The 19157-nt window shown below is 38.2% G+C and overlaps 1 protein-coding gene across 9 annotated transcripts in view; it reads right to left on the bottom strand.

The window, feature by feature from the left end:
- LOC119653910 (endophilin-A) overlaps positions 1–19157 on the bottom strand; it is a 133932-nt gene that overhangs the window by 21694 nt on the left and 93081 nt on the right. For 5 of the 9 annotated variants that reach the window (XM_038059061.1, XM_038059067.1, XM_038059066.1 and 2 more), the window contains exons 3-8: positions 11623–11691; positions 11343–11559; positions 11135–11268; positions 8037–8103; positions 7710–7778; positions 2508–2593 (exon numbers count right to left, since the gene is read on the bottom strand). In XM_038059061.1, the coding sequence (XP_037914989.1) occupies positions 2508–2593; positions 7710–7778; positions 8037–8103; positions 11135–11268; positions 11343–11559; positions 11623–11691 (642 nt within the window). Of the gene's footprint in view, positions 1–2507; positions 2609–7709; positions 7779–8036; positions 8104–11134; positions 11269–11342; positions 11560–11622; positions 11692–19157 lie in introns of all 9 variants that reach the window. The other 4 variants (XM_038059064.1, XM_038059062.1, XM_038059065.1 and 1 more) reach the window with 4 other exon arrangements.

Below are 19157 nucleotides of genomic sequence, written 5' to 3'. Positions count from 1 at the left end.
TCTTCACAGAGATTAGATGGTAGCCAAGTATAGGCGCTGAGGGTAACTATCGACTCGCAAAAAGATGATTACACCGTAAACAAAGCAGCTGTCTTATTTGGCTTTGCGGAGAACATTGTTATGATATGCACATATATTTGAGATGTCAACGACCCTTTTTTATGGTATCGGTATCGATACACGTGAAAATTTGGCAGAGAAAAACCAAATAGTTGAAGTTTTCAAAACATTAGATGAGAAATTACATCTTCGAGGAGGTAGAGAACTCTATAAACCTTAGCACAAAAGTATGCAACATTAACTTAGCATAAACATCTATCAACGAAAGAATACAAGCTGAGAACAAAACCTATTTTACATACATCGAAAAAAGAGAACAATTTAGGGTGAAATCATTATTAAAGAAATCTAAATCGCAATTGTACCACTCTATTGAGTGACCAGTGCTAGCTGGGACAGGTAAATATCACTTATCAATGAAAAAGATGCAGTACCGATTATAGAAACAAAGTGGTCAAGATGAAGAGGTGACGTATACCGAATAGAATGAAGTGCATGAAAGTAATAGGCTGGCTTACAAAATATCATTGAAGTAGTCCAAAGTTACTTTCCACTAATCATTAGCGCTCTGAAGTGGCGAGGAGGTAGACGGTGTAGCGACCCTGTCGACTGAATCAATACCAACTAGCCAAGGAGAACCTCCACGTGGTGGCACCGCGAGATGTATTCACATTAACTTGCTGGTCGTGATGCTGTAGTGCCTTGGCCAATCAGCCTCAAGTCTGCACGGGCACATATTTGAAATAGCTTCGGCCATGAAGCCTCACCAGAGGTTATCTGGTACCATCGTAACCGGGATAACCCATTAAGTTCATATGTCTGAGGAGAATTCCTGGGGCAGGTGTTCTCAGCCCGGTTATTTGCGGGTGGTTCCTTTGTGGGTGTTTCATGGGGATTGTAGTTATGTCCACATCGCGGATAGAGACCTTTGGGTTTCAAGCGTGGAGTTGTGCTGTAAAACTCCTTAGTTCGATAAAGGATTTAGGAAAATCTTGCACCTACCAGTTTGAGCGCTGACTGATACCGTTGGAGTTGTCGCAAAATGAATTGATGTCTTAAGAAGTCCGTGGGGTTAGGCCTACACGCCGGCAACTCAGGCAAAACCATCAAGACGTAACTGTACTAATTGTTGGCGGAAGAATTCAACTGGATCTAGGCCTTGAAGTGTATTAATAATAACAATAATAATCGTTGGCACAACAATCCATATTGGATCAGGGCCTTGAAGTGTGTTAGAGCACTTCATTCAAGACCGTAACGGTACACTACAGTAGACTGTAGGAGGCAATGTGGTCAGCATTGCGCTTCGCCCGAGATTATTACCCTGATTTGACTCAGGTACTCATTCACAGCTGAGTCGACTGGTATCCGACGTCAAATCACGATACAAATCCCACTGCCGCCAGCGAGATTTGAACCGCAACCTTCCGTACGACAGCCTTGTGCTCTAACCACTCAGCTATCCGGACACTTAGTGTATTAGAGGACTTTATTTGTGACCACAACTGCACAGCAGGAGGCAATGTGGTGAACGCTTGCCCGTGATTATTATCTTTTTTTAACTCAGTTACTCATTCACAGCTGAGTCGACTGGTGCTCGACGTCCAGTCACTCACTGTGAAGAAAAGAATGAAACTCTTCTTGGTTTTGAAGTTCCAAGCATGACTAGGAAAAAACGTAAAATTTTACTTGCCACTGCCTAAATCGTTGCGTTCTGAAGGTTTGCATATTTTGCCAGTACATTCCTATGAATTTCTTTGCGAATCATGCAAATCCAAAAAATATGCTTCAAAATTAAGCTCCCAAAATGTGGTGAAAAACAATTAAATACGGATATAAGGCCATCGCTGAATGATGAAATAGGCCGAAAAAGATAAGGGAATTATTTGATACACAAACCATATTCTACCCTCCACATTGCCTGGCACTATATATGGTTGTCGTAAACCCCTATGCGAAACATGGTGCATCAATGTCACCTGCGTGCCATCGCTGTCAGTTCCTGGCAATGTAGGTCAGCCCCCCCGTCAGTGAGTACCATTGCATGATGTAATCTGCAATGAAATTGAAGATTTCCGTTCTTAATGCGGCCCACATGCCGACGAATTCCTTCATTTGTTATTTTCTCAGAGAGAATCTTGAAACAAAACAACCTCCATTTGATGTTCGTGTTGAGATAGATATTGGAAAAAATTTCGAAGGTAGATTTAAACTGATAACACTTCGAGTAACATCAAGTTCAGTGCTATCTTCGGCAAAAACAACTCTACCAATATCGATAGCATGACACTATAGTGACTTTGAGGTAAATTATACAACTGCTCGCCTCCCTATATGACGTTCAATAAAGGCTGCCCAAATTCAATTCCAACATTACTTTATGAACAGGTAATTCTTACAAGCTATGAAAATTTGTTTCATGATATGCAAAAAAATAAATTACTTACATCATTCTCCAACAAGTGGTACATTCCCATTTGAGCTAACTGCAATGATTCGGCGAATTTCTCTTCAGCACCACGAATCTCATCGTCTGTAATGTGAGATCCTTTGTTGTTAAGTGTTATATATTCATTTATAAAAGAGTATATTTTGGTTTGTTTTATTGGACCGAGCGATAAGTAATAATGGAGTGTTCATTCAAATCAAATCACAAGTCAAAAATCAATAGATACAAAATTATATCGGCGCAAGCAGCACGATTTTAGAATGGTTGTTCAATTTTATACAAATAATTAACATTTTAGTTGAATTTTTTTTCCAATTTTTGAAACCAATTTGAATTTTTTGTGTGGTGATGTATTGTCATGTGGGTATGTGTGATTTTGCATTCAAATAATAATACGTCGTGCAGCATTTATTAAAGGATGAACCAATAAGTTGGGAGCAGAGCCACAAATAATATTCGTGTCCATGTTCAATGATGATATCCATGTTTTTATCCAAAAAGAAAAGAGAGAAAAATATAAAATAAGTAAATACTATAAATCTATTCGTTAACACCTAATAGAGCTTAAGATTAATATAAAACTTATATGCAGAACTACAGAGATGAATCGCACGAAATCGCTGAATAACTATTAAACTTGGAATGAAACTACTTTTCTATTCTATTATTTTGGGAGATTTGAACTAGAAGTTTTAAATTGTTTCTACCGAATATCATCTACTTCATCTAATTACAGACGAATGAATATGTTCATTCTTAAGACCAAACTTATTTTTCTATCTATGAAAAATATAAAAACGCCTAACCGATAGATTTCACTCTTAAAATTTTAAGCTTATTTCATTGCAAACAGAAGAAATTTAAATAAATGCGTTCCCTCCAGTGTTCATGCATAAAAAATGTGAAGTTCGCCTTTTCAGAGGATGACTAAGACTCTTAACCTTCAAGCCAGCGCAACTAATCTGTGAGACGAAGTGCATAATTTCCGTGTACAGATACGGTAATCGAGAGCCTAGCAAGGCATGACTTCTCATTTCTGATATGCAAGCTACATTGTTACTTGTCCAGTGCTGTATTTGAGAATCAAATATATGTCAACTATACTTCACTGGAGAGTTAAATTTAGGAAGCTCCCCTTCTAATTTTTAATCTCACAGATGAGATACGCACAACCATGTACAATTTAGACGCCCAAAGGTTAAAGCATTTACAAGCATTCTAACTTTATGAGAAAATTTCAAATATTAGAACATTCTTGCATGGAATTTTTTTGTTCCAAATACAAAAACATTTTGCATTTAGGCAAATATTTCCTTAGGGATTTGACTATACTTCTTACAGCTAAATGGTCATACAATATCTTACTAACATTACCCTATTCACTACTAATCTATTTGAGTATTGATCTTAAATAAGCAAAATAAAATTATAATCGGCGCATCTTTTAGTATTAATAATTCATATTTATTCAGCTTGTGGAATATTGAAAAGTATTGACATGTCCGGATGTAATGGTAAGTAACAAACCTTAAAACTCACACATAGTCTACACCTATTGCTTTTCATATTCTAATCTGCAAGATTTTCTTTGCAAATGGAAAGTAAACTCGGGATAGATTGTGGAAACAATGACTAAAAGAACAGAAAATAGCTGATGAATTTGGAAGATAAATTGGCTCCTTCCTCAGCACTGACGTTCATCGAGCATCGAAGAGACCGAAAATACAAATTCTATTTGGCAGTAAAGTAAACGAAATTATTAATCAATCAAAATCAAGTCAGTTGAAATACATGATCAAGGCAACCGCACAGAAAACAGACAATAACATTGGCACAAAAGAAATCTTTGATTGCGGGTCAAAAGGCTAAAGTTTTTCTTTATGAATTTAAACTTGGACACAACAAAACTGAGGCAAACAAAAACATTTACAGAGCATTTGGACAGCCAACCGACGATCAAGGCATTTAGGTCGAGTCAGTTGAACTCTAAACTGTTAAGGGAATGCCTTGAGAGATTGAGTTTCAGCCTACCAGGAATAGAGCAATCCAGGGTGTTCGTGGGGGTACACGGATCCAAGCGCACAAAGGACTGTTAAACCTTACCGAGAAGAACCTCCGGATTATAGTGAGAATACTCACTGATCACTGCCGACTAAACTATCAACTGGGGAAGCTAGGGATATCTACGGACACCGTCTGCAGGTTCTGGGCGGAGTGTTTCGAAACCTTGATACACGTTTTGGGACAGTGTTTGGGACTTGCACAAGGTAGATCGAGGTATCTGGGAGAATACTTAATACCAGATACTAAGTTGAAATACTTGGAAGTAGGGAATATACTAAAATTTCTGACCTGACCTGCTTGACATAGTATATGATGCTGCTTAATGAAAATGCGCCTCTTCATATATCCAGGATAACTACCCAAAAATTAACCGAATAGCAGTACGAGACTCTGCCTCATCCACCATAGTAACTCCAGTTTTCAACAATCGGCTACCACTTTCTAAGACATTTATTTTCATTAATAAAACTAATTTTCATAATAGTTACAATTGTTTCAAATGTTACTACATAATCTGACATTTCATCTAAACTGCGGAACACAGAAGACAACTCAATAGACAAACCGAATCATATGCTGCTCTTCGTCGAGATTCTGCAGCCCATTTCGGGCCTTGGTTTCCAGAATATCCTTCCATTGATCGCGTTCTCCAAACCCGAGCAATGATGCGCTACCATCGTGGACAGAAACTGCCTTGCGCTTTCGGGGTTTTCTTACCGATCTTCGTCTTATTATCGTTTTGTATACTGGAGCTTTGCTTTCCTGTGTATGCAGCTGGCTTTTAAAATCTACAGGTACGGGTAGAAAGCTCCGTTTGCGAACTGCATTCGGCCTTGTATTTCATCGACTTCATTTTCAGCTTCCGTCAGTTGTCCAACTAAATATATAAACATTTTTTAAGTAGTACTTTGTCTAGTGGGCGTAATTTTTCTCGTTTATATCATCATTTTCGTGTTGGTTTTGTTAATGTTTTGTCGAGGCCTATAAAAATCGCTCTTGCTGATGTGAAAGATCACTCCATGATGTTTATATCATTCGTTTACGCGACGATTTGGCAATACTTATAGAGCAGCGTGTTTTTTGTGTCCACAGATAAACTTTCGTATAACGTCCAGTACCAGATTGAACAGCAGAGGTATCACCCCATCTCCTCGCCTTTATCCAACGTTTGTTGTAAACGCATCTGTCAGGTTGTTATTGAATCCGAACTATGCTGTTTTATGGAACCAGTTTTGCTGGAACTCCCAAGTCAAATATTGCTTTGTGCAATACATTTCGGTCAATACTGTCATATGCCTGGTTCAAATCAACGAATTTTTCATAAACGCCGAGCATTTTTCTAGCATATATCTGACTGTAAATAGCTCGGCAACTGTCTATCTTCCAGTCCGAAAACATCATTAACATTCACCAATCGTCTGAGCGACGTACAGTCTAATTCTTCTCTCCAGTATTTTTGTGCAGATTGTATAGGACCTAAAAAGTAGGTTCTGTAATTTTCGCATGTCAACTTGTTACCTTTTTTGTGGATAGGGCAGATCAAACTTTTGACCACTCTTATGATTTGGTTCATTTCATTTGATTTCTGACTATTTCTACCTATGTTCGCGGTTCAATGTTCCCATTATGTTTGACCATAGCTTAAGAGCTTGTGATTGAGTTGTGGATGAAGGGGGGAGGGTTCTTTGAAATAAGACGTCCATCTCTCACGTGTTTCATTTTCGTCCTAATGATTGCCATATTTTTGTTTTTATAAGAACAATGATGCATTACTATCTTTTGGTGATGGAAACGTGGTCTATCTGGTTGAAGTTAATGTCATCCGGGGCCCGGCTATCCCGCTTTCTTTCTACTACTTTCTAAGTCAAGGAGGCATTGGCCGTTTTCATTTGATATATCATCGAAACCCAACCTTGGCGTTGAAATCATCGAACAATATCTTGACGTCATTCGGAGGCAATGAGTCGTATAGTCTTTCCAGGCTACCGTGACATTACTGATTCCCCATCTTCTTCTTCAGTTGGGGCTTGTATGTGAACAAACCATATATAAAAACTTTGCTTTGATGTGAAGCTCACATAATCTTTCGTATATCAGTTTGAAGTCAATTATATTTGCATTAAAGTCCCTATCCACGATGAGAGCAACTCCAAACTCACGTTTGCCTGATGGCTTTCCACTTTTGAAGATTGTGTGCGACTTCATGTCAATTATCTCGCGACCATTCCAATTGGTTGCTTGGACTGCTAAAATCCTCACCTTGCATTTGCTAGCCTATTGGAGTAGGCCTTTGACAGCACCTGATTTATTTAGTGATCTAACATTCCAGGATCGAAGAGGGTAGGGTTCATTCACGTGTGCGGTAGTTTCGGTATCGATCTTGTCCATGTTCATCCTGTTTCTCTACATGGTGCTTGATTGTTTTGGTGGATGACGGGATGTAAGCCAATGGCTCCGATTCCCCAACCTGGAGACTAGGTCATTTGCATTAACCCCCTTGAAATGTGCTCTTCGATTTCATTGATTGGAGGACATGATCCACCGACTGAGTAGAATAGAGATGAAAAGTTCAGAGGACCAAGAACCGGGAAAGAACTATGGTGTAGTAGGAAAAGAAGAAGGCAAACAGAACCGGATCCAGGTGAATTGACCTAGCTAAATTAAGAGATTCAAGGGGGTTGAGAGATTACTTTGCATGTCCTGACTTTCGATTATACTGCAAAATTCTATCAGTCTTAGTATGAAGCTTGTTTTCTGGAGGAATGGAGCTAAATAGGCTGGTTAAAATGTTCAATATTCCTGAAATTTTGTTCAACACCCTAACTTTACCCGAGACCTTATTTCAAAATAAAAATAGCATTTTCCAGTCAAGCGTTTATCGTATCAAAATAAAACACATTGGTCACACTGGGAGAAGTCGGTCGACGAGGAATAATTTCCGTAGTTAATACAGATTTGCGAAAAAGAACGATTCCTAGAAAGTCATCTCCCTTTATTTGAAAACCTAAAAATCAAATATACTTCATCCTATCAATTGGACTTATCAATACTTAACATTCCACAAACTCATCGAAATACATTTTCACTAGCAATAAATCATTGAAAATAATACTTTTGATTTCATTCAATAAAATACCATTAAGTCGTGCACCCCGAACAGGGCTTCCCATTGGCGATCGTGCTGGAGATTTATTGAAATATTGATCTTTAGTTTGTAAACAGAAATATAAAGAAACAAAATAATATCTCACATATCAACATCTTATACGAAAAGGTTTAGTTGAAAATGAAAATATTCCACATATATATGTAACTTTTACTTATATTGCACACATGTTAACGTTGTATCTTGTCGCTTTTTATTTTAAAAAGTAATGTTAGTAATACTTTCGTATCCATCAAAGTGAGGACGAATACAAAAACGTAAATGTATCTAAATAATAGATCAATTTCCTTAAATTACCTTTTGCTTGTCTCCGCCGTTTGCAATCGAAATCGAGCCTTCGTCCTTGAAGTTTTTTGCGATGATGCTAAAGGAGAATAAAGTGAACCCATTGAATGAGATAGATATGGCCAAGATATAGTATGTTCTTGGAGGAAAATCCATTTCCTCTAGTTGCGCTGGCCAACAAAGTTGTTTATCATAAAATCGTATTGTCTTTAATTGATAAAGACTTGGTACTTTTTGTATTCAATTTAACCGACTTTATTAGTTTTAAAATAAAATAATTCTGAATGAATCATTTAATATTTTGAGTTGCGTTATCAAAGAAGATATTTTTGACCGATTTCAATATATTACGGTGAAAGCACCTATGGAAAGTGGAGATAACTGCCTCCACTATACTGAAAGAGTGAGTCGCTTCTCAAATCAATTCGGCCCACCATTATGTAGATGGCCATACAGAGGACGTGATGCAAAGTGATGCAACTGCCGATACGAAGATGCCAACTCTAGTAGTCTGTAGTGCTCTTGTTTTGGAAAGAAAACCAGAGGAAATTGTTGAAAATGGGCGGAAGACTTTGGACAGGCCGGATGAAAGACCAGTGGAATACCCAGAATTGAAGAGCAAAGGCTCATTTGGAAAAGCGCGGTAGTTGTGAAGCAGTTATAATCTGGAACATTCCTCCAGAAAATGAATAATAATAGTAGGTGTAGCCTCCACAAAGTCTTACAGATGTGTGGGCTATGGATACACACCTACAGCCTGAGAGCAGAATGGTATGTCGTAGATGCAAACGGGCAGGTCACAAAGCGAAAACCTGAAATAAAAAATAAAATTCCGTTTTCCGCAACATGACGAAACTGAAAACTAAACATGGGGTACAAGATTCACGAGTTGCTTGTGCAGTTCGCTACAGACAAGCGTAAATTGCCGAGCGTCGTGAGCTCTGTCGTTTGACACAGCATTCAATTGAACGGGAAGTGGCATCCACCAAAATGGCAGAATATATTTCAACTGAAAGAGTCCTCCTACTGCGCTGAATACACCTAAAGCTCGCTGTTGGTATGAGCTAGTCCATGAGGATTTTGTTGCAAATTAGCCACGGAAAATTAATGCACTGCGGCACTTAATAACGAGATCACCTACATTGTACATTATTTCCGATATATATACTTCGTTCCGATGACGTAAGCGTGAATGGCGCAGCGGATTGCCCACTTTTCACCATAATAGAGAGAGGCAGCCCTCTCTACAAAAGTATAAAATAAGAAGCGGCCAGGACCTGACATTACGGTAGCAGAGGTATATAAATCGATATTTCACCATCGGCGGGGCGACTTCCACGTTTTCGGAAAGAAGATTTTTTTCTTGTCACTGAAAGGTGGTAAAGTCCGACAATTACATGCTGCCAGCGAAATGTCATTCCGTAAGAAGGGCAAATATGCCAGACATACTAAAAAGTCTTTCCATATGCTGGTTGCCTGCAGCGCTTCTTTCGCTTTCTTATCACAGGTGGACGGATTGAGCTGGGCAGATTTGGCGAACTCAGATCCATGTTACAGGATTTCTTGACTAGCAAGTTCAAGATTCGCGTAAAACTCTAAACTTAGGCGTGTAACTTCTTTGAGAGAGAGCCTGTCGAATTCTTCGAGAAGACCATTTATTCTTTACATGATCGTTGGCGATAAGCCATCCTGGTAGGGCTGGAATTCGATCCCGAGGTAATGCGATCTTGAGACTGACCCGTAACTTCTTCGACTACCGCACTCGTCAAACTTTTGGGTGATTATGCTTCGTTTGAAAAGTTACTTTACATTTCCTCTCTCGACGATTACCTACCTAGTCGTAGTGTGGGACGCGGTAATCAAAACCAGTACCCAAGGTATGACTACCGTGTCGAGTGCTGAATGGTTACAGATGTGGCCCTGAAAGGTGAACTCCAGGTACCAAATGAATTTGCAGCAAACCGGTCACTGCACTTATCAGTCGTCGAATCAAAGGCAGGGGTTTAAACTTCCGACATGCGGACCTGATGTATAACAACGGAAGAGATAGACTCCGTTCGTGCATGTTGATTTTAAAAGACCTCCTCTCCTCTCTCCTCCTCAACAGAGACATAATGAGATTAATTGGTGCTCTGCTTATTTCTTCTATGACGTAGATGAAATTCGCAGAGGAACATTCATCTTCTAAGGTCTGATTCAATCGTTGGGTGGAATCGGTACAAAGTAACTCAGAAAGCTCTAAAGAAGAACATAATGTCAGTTAACCGTACATCACGAATACACTTTTGCGAAGAGGCTTACTCTTTTGGGGCAACCTCAAAGCTGAAACTGTAGCTAGGTCATCTATGTTTACAGAGCGAGAGGTATACAGAAAGCGATGAAGAAACTGCAAATCATTTCCAGGCAGAGAGGGGTTTCCTCTCCTCTATTATGTCTCCTGATAATGGACACCTCGTTATGGGCCCTAAAGGACACAAAGGTAGTCGCACAGGCATTTGCGGACGATCTAATCATAATAATTATCGCGCAAATTTGCGGACATAATATGTGACCGGAATGTTTGGTGGGCAGCTACACGCACCCCGATTATCAGGGGCGGAAATCTAGCTGGTACAAACAGTCAAGTATATCGGAGTTCACCTCGACTCCAAACCAACGTGGTAGCACCATATCCAGGAACAATATGAGAAATCCTGCAGAAAGCTTGTGTTTGATGAGTTTTTTAGAGATAATAGAAAGGGACGATACTTTATTTTGAAACCCCTTTCAAAGAATGAGAGTTTGAGCTCGATAAATACACAATTTTATATACTGTGTTTCCTACCTGGGTACGTTAAACGCAACCTATTCGACTACCCACTTCTTCTTCTGAAAAATAGCGTATCACCCAGAATGTTTGTTAGTCTTTTATTGTATAAATATTTATCATCACTTGCAAATTTTTCTCATTAATTCGCAAAAAATAAGAACTTAATAGCATTATAGAGCTTCTCGCTTATGAACTCAATTAGTATAATTGTATCATATGCTTCTAATAAAACCATATGTTTCTATAAAACAAAATTAATCCAACTTTGTTGACCAGTGTCATTAATTCCCAGTTCACTCACCATAACTTCTTTAAGATCTTTGGTTTGCAAATGATGAAGTGGCTCCAAAAAGTTTTGTTTAATATTGTCATCTAATGAGTATTTCACATCTGCCATTTGTTTGAGTGCATCACCGAATTCGACTAGGCCCGTAGCTGAAACAAATATTTGTCCATTGGCAGTACAAATCGACTTTTGTAGCAATTATAATTCTACGCCTAATACTTACCGAATACACTATCTTCTCCTAACTTCTTGCCATACAATAACATGCAATCTGCTAGTATTCCTTCTGGCTGTGGATAAGTATTGCTTTTAGCTTGTCCCGAAAGTTTAGAAATACCTTTTACAGCTATCATTTTGGCACGTGCTGTTGGATTTGGCTGTAGAAACTCTTTTGTTTTGGTCTGTAGCTCTTCAACTAACTCTACTGTCACATCAGTTTTCTTTGCACATAAAAGATATAAATAAGTGAATCATCATTGAAAAGAATATTCGCTGAAACTTACTCTTTCCATATCCATGAAATCCATGTCAAGTTTGGTGCCCTCGGCACCGCCCATCTTTTCGGTAACATACTGAAAAAAAATCGGAGAAGATTAAATTCGCAATATTGAATGAACAAATTTTGGAGTACTTTAACCAATTTGATTGCAAATAGTTACGTTAAAAGGAGATAACGATGTAGAGAATTCAACTGTTTTTTAGAAAATGGAAATGTACACATTTCATATACGAATCAAGTCTTTTTTATCGGCGAGAGAAAGAAAAATAATCTTTAGCTGTATTATTGGCAAAGTATATTCTCAGCGTTGAAGAAATTTTGAAAGTTATGGTGCCTTTTCTCCAGTTGAGCTAATTAATACGAGGATCATTCTACTAGTTCAATGTGTTGCTGCTACATATTCATATTAAGGAATACAGAACCTACCCAAAACCGTCGTCATAGTTTAGACATATTATCTTTAAGTTAAAAAGTCAACTCCATGCACTAATCCCACATGCAAATCGCAACTAATCCGGATGGGTCAACAATAACTAATCTTGTTGCAAATTTTAGGCAATAAGGACTAGTAATGAAACTTGATCCTACTAGACGTCGTCACTGTGCAGAGGGACGAAAATATTTTGCATATACGCTTACAGGCTAAACATAGAAGCCAGGTGAGCGGTTCATCAACCAAGATACATGACTTTGGAATGATGATGTCCAAATGAAGGTCTGTAAAAAGAAACCCCTCCACCATAAGTTTCTCAACTATAAATCGCCGGTAAATTGGCAAATTTACAAGAATGCCAATCGGCAAGCAAAAAAAGCGATCGCTGTGATCCAAACGGTCCATTAGAAACATCTTTATGAGGGGCACTCGGGACAGCGAGAGAGGTTTGCACCGATTTGCAAAAAGCCGAGAACAACGCACATAGGATATAGAACACTTCTATTGCGTTAATGACGAGAACGTTACTTTGCTTACCGATAGATGAGCCGGCAGGGATAGATGGCAGGAATACGGAAGAATTTGTTTATCCTCCACCTGCACAAGCAATGCCAACGTTTGTAGCAGTCCATCTGTCAGCGCAATTAAAGCCGAGGAAGCAGTAAAGCGAATGAAATCGGGGAAAGTAACGGCACCTGACGACATCGCATTAGAGCTCTGGAAAGGAGTTGGAACCCAACACTGTGACTAAGTGCGTTCTTTAATCGGGTTATTGAGGAGAATAGAACACCATCTGACTGACAAGAAAGCATGGCCGTTTCAATGTGGAAAAAGAAAAGAGTACTCGAATTACGTCTGATCCGGGTGTTATCTCATACCATGAAGATTTTTCAACGAATTCTTAGCAACCGTATTCACAACATCGTTCAAAAAACTGTGAAACAAGCTGTGCGATTATTTATGGAAAAACACCGTGAGAAGCATTGCCTCTTTTACACTGCATCTCTGAATCTAGAAAAGGCTTTCGATCGTATGCCACACGAGCACATCTGGTATGCACAATCCGAAAGTAAAGTTCGAAGTGTCTCGGGTATATCAAAACTGCTTGTATCTCGGTCAGTGTTCAACAAGGAAGCGCCCCCTTTGTTCTTGTTATCGACACTGTCCCACACATCATTCAACGCCCGGCGCGCTAGACACAGTTTTTTGCAGATGATGCAACTTGTTCAAAAATGGAATGATCCCTCCATGCAACACAGTTTCAAATTGGTTCTGAATAAACTGGATTTTTGAAGACTGATCCTCATGAAATAGGCACTATCACCGCCGTTGTGACCTGGCCAGAGCTAAGCGATTATATATCCCGGATCAATGTTATCAGCCGATGTTGAACTGTGTTATGAAATTGGTACACCCATCAGCGTGCAACCTGGATGAAGCGGGGTTTCACAACTGGCGTTCTTTGTGATCGAAGTATCAACTTACAGAGTGTGGATCATGGTTTGGTTAACATTTTCGTTTCCATTACCACAAGACGTCGTTCACTGTCTTTTATAGTCGGCCAACATTCAGAACCATAGAAGACAACAGAGCGGACGACATTGCGTTAAATTGTAGACTTGAAACAAAGAGCATCAGTTGTGGAACGCTACTTCAATGTGTGAAACAATTTCATAACGCAGTTCTCCATTGGCTGATAACATTCACCCGAAATATTTAAATCCAGAGTCCAGAGCAGGTCGCTGCCATCGGTAGTAATATTGTTTGTTTCATGAGGATCGGTTGTCAGAAATTCAGTTTTTTTCAGGTTCAATCTAAGACCGTATTGCATGAGGGGATCATTCCATTTTTAGATAAGTTGCTCGAGACCATTTTTGCTATTAGACGCTAGGAAAACATCATATGTATAAAGCCGTGTATAGGGCGCTGGACTTTGAATGTGCCGTACGACAGTGCGAAGCGCACCCCCATTACATACACATGTTATGGAATTGTCCATTATTTGTACTAATAAGTTTAAATCACTCTGGTTAACTAGAAATATTTCTTCTTTGGTCCTTTGTCTATTTCATTTAGGGTCGATTCAGCTGAAGCTGCGCATCTGTACATGGCTCTGAAATTGGACAATTTTTTATGTATTTCGAACTACTGGTTATGTAGAAAAATATTCGAGTCTTAACTTAGTTAGAATCATATAGAACGTAAAGACTTTACTGGAATGAAGCTTATTTTTTACAACCAAGCAGCAATAATGTCCTGGTACGCAACCATTATGTTGAACTAACTTTGTTTTCAACTAACTTCATTAGACATAGAAGTTGTCCGCAAAATGTAAAACTGCCGTTAAATCATGTTTAATAAACTGCAGGGTAACGATACATAGATTGAAAAGGAAAGCTGAAGCAACTACCTTGGGATAAGTGGTTGAAAATTGAGGTGTGACAATGACAAACACTATTTCAAGTGATATTGGCCAACATTTTCTGAGTGTCGAAGGATATAACTGATATATCCAAAACCTCTAAGAAAGATCAGTTTGACATCAGTTTCAGGTTGCGGAGCTCGCTGTAATCTTTTTACCTCTTCCAGTCTTATGACAATTATTTTGCAATCTGTAGCAGTTGTAGCATATTAGACAATCAGTAAATACATCAGGCAATAAATATCTGGTGTTAGATACGAAAATGAGTGTTAGTAGATTGACAAATGAGATTAACAAGTGTTTGAACTTAAATGAAATCACTGGTTTGCAGGTAAAAGGCATGGAAATGCTTAAATCCCACGTTTCGTTTGAAATCACAGCATAAAACCGCTCTGATCTATGTTTAAATGTATTGTATGTATTGAAACGGATAGTAGATAAGTTGGTACTTTGATGATAACTTGAAAAGTACAAAATAACGTTTACAAATGCTTTGAACACAAGCTAGACAGACACCCTCAGATATACAATGAAATACATAAAATCCTTTAAGATGATTAATACAATATCTAGAACCTAAAGCTCAAAATACGTATTTATGAATTTATTCTTAAAAGAATGCCATCGGTCTTTATTTACTATTCTTAGTGTAAACACGCTTCGTTGCGAAATTTTATTAAGTCAGATTGTGTATTTTCAAAAATGGTAAATTTGAAAAAGCTTTTAATAGAAATATAAAAACGTTCCAGTTTAAAAATTAAAGTCAATGAAGTGTGCGTAGTGTGCAATCCAGTTTGTAGTTTAAAATTCTCCTAATATCGCTTTATTGTCTGTCTGTCTGTCACACGCACTTTTCTCAGAAACGGTTACACCCGAGATTTGGTTAAAAGTTTGTAACTGTGAACCCCTAAGCAGGCATTATTTTGTTGCATGATGCACTTAAATCGGATTCCCGTATTCCTAAAGGCGGGGTGCAAATATTTTTTTCACCAACTATAACCATGTGGGGTATTAAAGAAAATGCATTGAAGAGCACTTTCCGAAACAGTTATTAGTTATTATGCGAAAAATGGGGGAGTGAGGGGGTTCCCAGGGGTCAGTTACTTTCAGTTACGATATAAACTCAAATAAAGATATTATGATAATAAGGAATTATTATATTAAATTTGCTAAGAACCCTTCTTTAGTTCATCCCAGGTCCGTAAAATAGTAATATGACTTTTAATATGAAGCATCATACTGGAAAGTTTGGTGGATACCGTACATTATTAATAAAGTTATAATAGGTCAAACTTGCTTCAAATGACTATTTCCTAAGAGATAAAATATCAGTTCCACAAAGGATTGAATATCGAGTATATTCAACGTATGGTATATACGGATAGCTGCGTGGTTAGAGCACAAGGTTGTCATACGGTAGATCTCACTGGTGGCAGTGGAATTTGTATCGTGATTTGACGTCGGATACCAGTCGACTCAGCTGTGAATGAGTACCTGACTCAAATCAGGGTAATAATCTCGCGCGAGGGCAATGCTGCCCACATTGTCAGCTACAGTGTACTGTAGTGTACCGTTACGGTCTTGAATGAAGTGCTCTAACACACTTCAAGGCCCTGATCCAATATGGATTGTTGCGCCAACGATTATTATTATCATAGTATATACATTATGAGCTATATATAAATGGAACCATTGTGTCCCTAAATATTCTTACACAAATTATCAATAAAAGCTTTCGGTTCCCCACTTGCTTATATTTGAAATTTTCAAATCAATTGGGATATGAATTGTCTAGGGTTTTCGCGTTATTTGAGACAGACTAATAATTTTCTATACATGAAGAAGTTCCCTTGGGACACTTTACAGAAGTTAGTGAAGTGTCCATAGCCTTTCTCATTTTCCCCATCGTTTAATTTAGTGTGTAAATCGAAAACAATTCCCCCGAGTAATTGAACATATTGAAGTTGAGTTTGCCCGCGGTCGATAAAAGGAATTCATTTGGTCTGTCTTGATTTGTTCCGGTGTCTCTTTGAACTTAGAGGACGTTGTCTCACTTAAAATATCTCTTGCAGTGAAAGCAATGGATTTGATTTTTTTCATACTAGGATAACAATGTAAGAAATTGTAAGTTATGAAGTCTATTAAGTACCGGTATTTCTTCTTCACTCTTTCGTTTATCGAGGCTTCATTGGCCTTTGTATCATAGTCAATGATGACCCGAAATCTCAAAAATGCCGTCTCTTTTAAAGTTTTTAATGAACTCGAGGAAGTGCAGCATAACACTATGCACTTTGTAGGTTATGTGGCAATGAAGTGATTGGGTTATACCATACTATTAGAAAATAGATTGGGAGCAAGGATCGTTTTTTATTTTTATTTTATTTAGTATGTATAAAACCTTACCCTTCACCACTTTTTATAATCGAACCCCATCGCGAGGAGCTGTCTTTTTTCCCAAGACAATAAAGTTGCATAACAATTGAGTTGGTCAATATGTTCGTACATTTTTCGAAAAATTTTATTAGAACAAGAAACAATGATTATAACAATAAATTAATAATGTTCTCGGTTACTGCTGAGGACCTGCTCCCATCTTTCGACCCCACTACGAATCTGCCATATGATTTACAGCTTGGCTTTTTCTTATATATCATTAGCACGTAGTAAAGGATTCCCAATCATTCTGAGAAGCCCTCATCCACCTCTAAAGCAGTGTTGTAGTCAGCTTAATTTATAATTAATGAGACCTTCGGTTTCTTTATCTTTGTAATGATTGCTGTGACGAGTTTACATCGACTAGGGTATGCTCAAACATCAACTTGGAATACCTAGCCAATGACAGTTTTTTATTGAGGTAGCAATAAAGCTAGGAATATAAAAAACAACATCAATTTCAAAAGCTTTCTTCTAGCTGACTTTCTCTCCTTTCTCTAGCAGAGAAATGTGCTTTGAACTAGATAACATTAACATCAACATAATGATATCGTTATTTTCATTACCTTCCACACGAAAATCTACACTAGGAACGTGGCGCTTGAAGTGGCCATGTAATATGCCCCTGAAACGGTGTTGAAGTGTCCATGCAATATGAAGGAGTGTGAACCTCCAATGTATACCGATGAATATATACACTTTTCATTCATCCAGCATGCGCATCTCTACTTCAAGGAGACAAATCAAGTCAATTGCTATCGAGACAACTCGAGCTATTATTGCAAGAGGATGTATATAAGCTTAACAGGGTGTTGGAAAAGCTTAGAAGTCCGTGAATTCAAGGTAACTCCAAGTTAAATCATGTTAAAGTCATGGAAGCAAGATGCTTTATTGTTTAGAAATTTGATAGTAAGGACTTAATACCGACTTGATGAACAATGTGTTTGGATCTATCAGTAATAAAGCACAAACCAAGCGGAATTCTACTGATGTAGTCATTGATGCAGAAATTTCATTAAAATTTCAATTAAAATTGATAATGCATAGATTTTGAACATGAAGGACAAACTGATACTCCAATAGATGAGCAATATTTTTCAAAGTGCTCTGCCGTTTCAAATAGTGAAGAAGGTCTGCAATGGACCAGATATGCTGCCCGGAGTTACTTCTCAATGCGATCAGAAAGTCTTATGAATAAAAGGCGAAAGTTATTGCATTTTTCTATTATATATAAGGAGGGAAGGAATGCAATCAAAGTTTTATCTTGTGCAAATTACTTCGTTAGTCTGATAGGAAAATTGAATCAACCAAACTTAACACTGCTCTACACTTACTATGGTTCGCAAGGAAGTATCCGTAAATGATTTTAAGCACATAATGCAATCTGGAAAAGTATGAATCACCAAAAAATTAAACGATGCAATTGTTCCATCAATCCACGCATATCGATCGCCGTCAACGTATAAAAATTGCTCGCATTTCATTCCATAATGGTATGACCTATCCACTGTCACTTCAGCCTTCCTATCAACACTTGTACGAGTATCTGGCTCGAACGCTACCCTAGTCCTTCGTTCGTTTGATTGTGATGAAGGCAGGTGTTGACAAAGGCTTTTCTATAGAGCAGCATAGAGAAACTATTGGCATGGAACAACCTAACTTCATGTTGGTGTTAAGGTATCTGCATTGCTAGGTTGCAGACAAAATGCCACCATCGACAGAGGCAACGTACATACATATAGTAGACATTAATGGGCATTTTCATTCTCCGCTTAGTGATGTGGTTAAAAAAGTGTCATGATCCGTCAGACTGAGGACCTTGATTTTGTTGGTGTTTATTTTCAGTTCGATTCTGCTTGGTTTTGTTCCCAAATCCAAAACCATTTGATCAAAATCATGACACAGTGAACACGCAAATGTCATCGGCGTAATCAAGGTGTTTGGGGGGAATTGATATGGCCTTTCGTCCTTCCACCATAATAAAAAAAAAGTATCGCTGACAAAATCCAATTCGAACTTCGAATTAGCCAAGATTTGATTTCGATGTAATACATGGCACAAAGAGTCTTTCGTCTTGATAAAATTTCGAATGAAAAAGCATGTATAAAAGTGAAGGAATACATCATTGACACCGGAGTGAAGAAATGCTTCTGACCATCGGCCATTGATAGGCCCAAGAAATGCAAGCCCTGACATCACTCGTCAGCAATATGGAAGTGAATAGAAGGATAGGGATCACATACTCTGCGGT

This window comes from Hermetia illucens, chromosome 4, assembly GCF_905115235.1.
Source record: "Hermetia illucens chromosome 4, iHerIll2.2.curated.20191125, whole genome shotgun sequence".
Lineage (NCBI taxonomy): Eukaryota > Metazoa > Arthropoda > Insecta > Diptera > Stratiomyidae > Hermetia > Hermetia illucens.
This window is presented reverse-complemented; position numbering and strand designations above follow the sequence as displayed.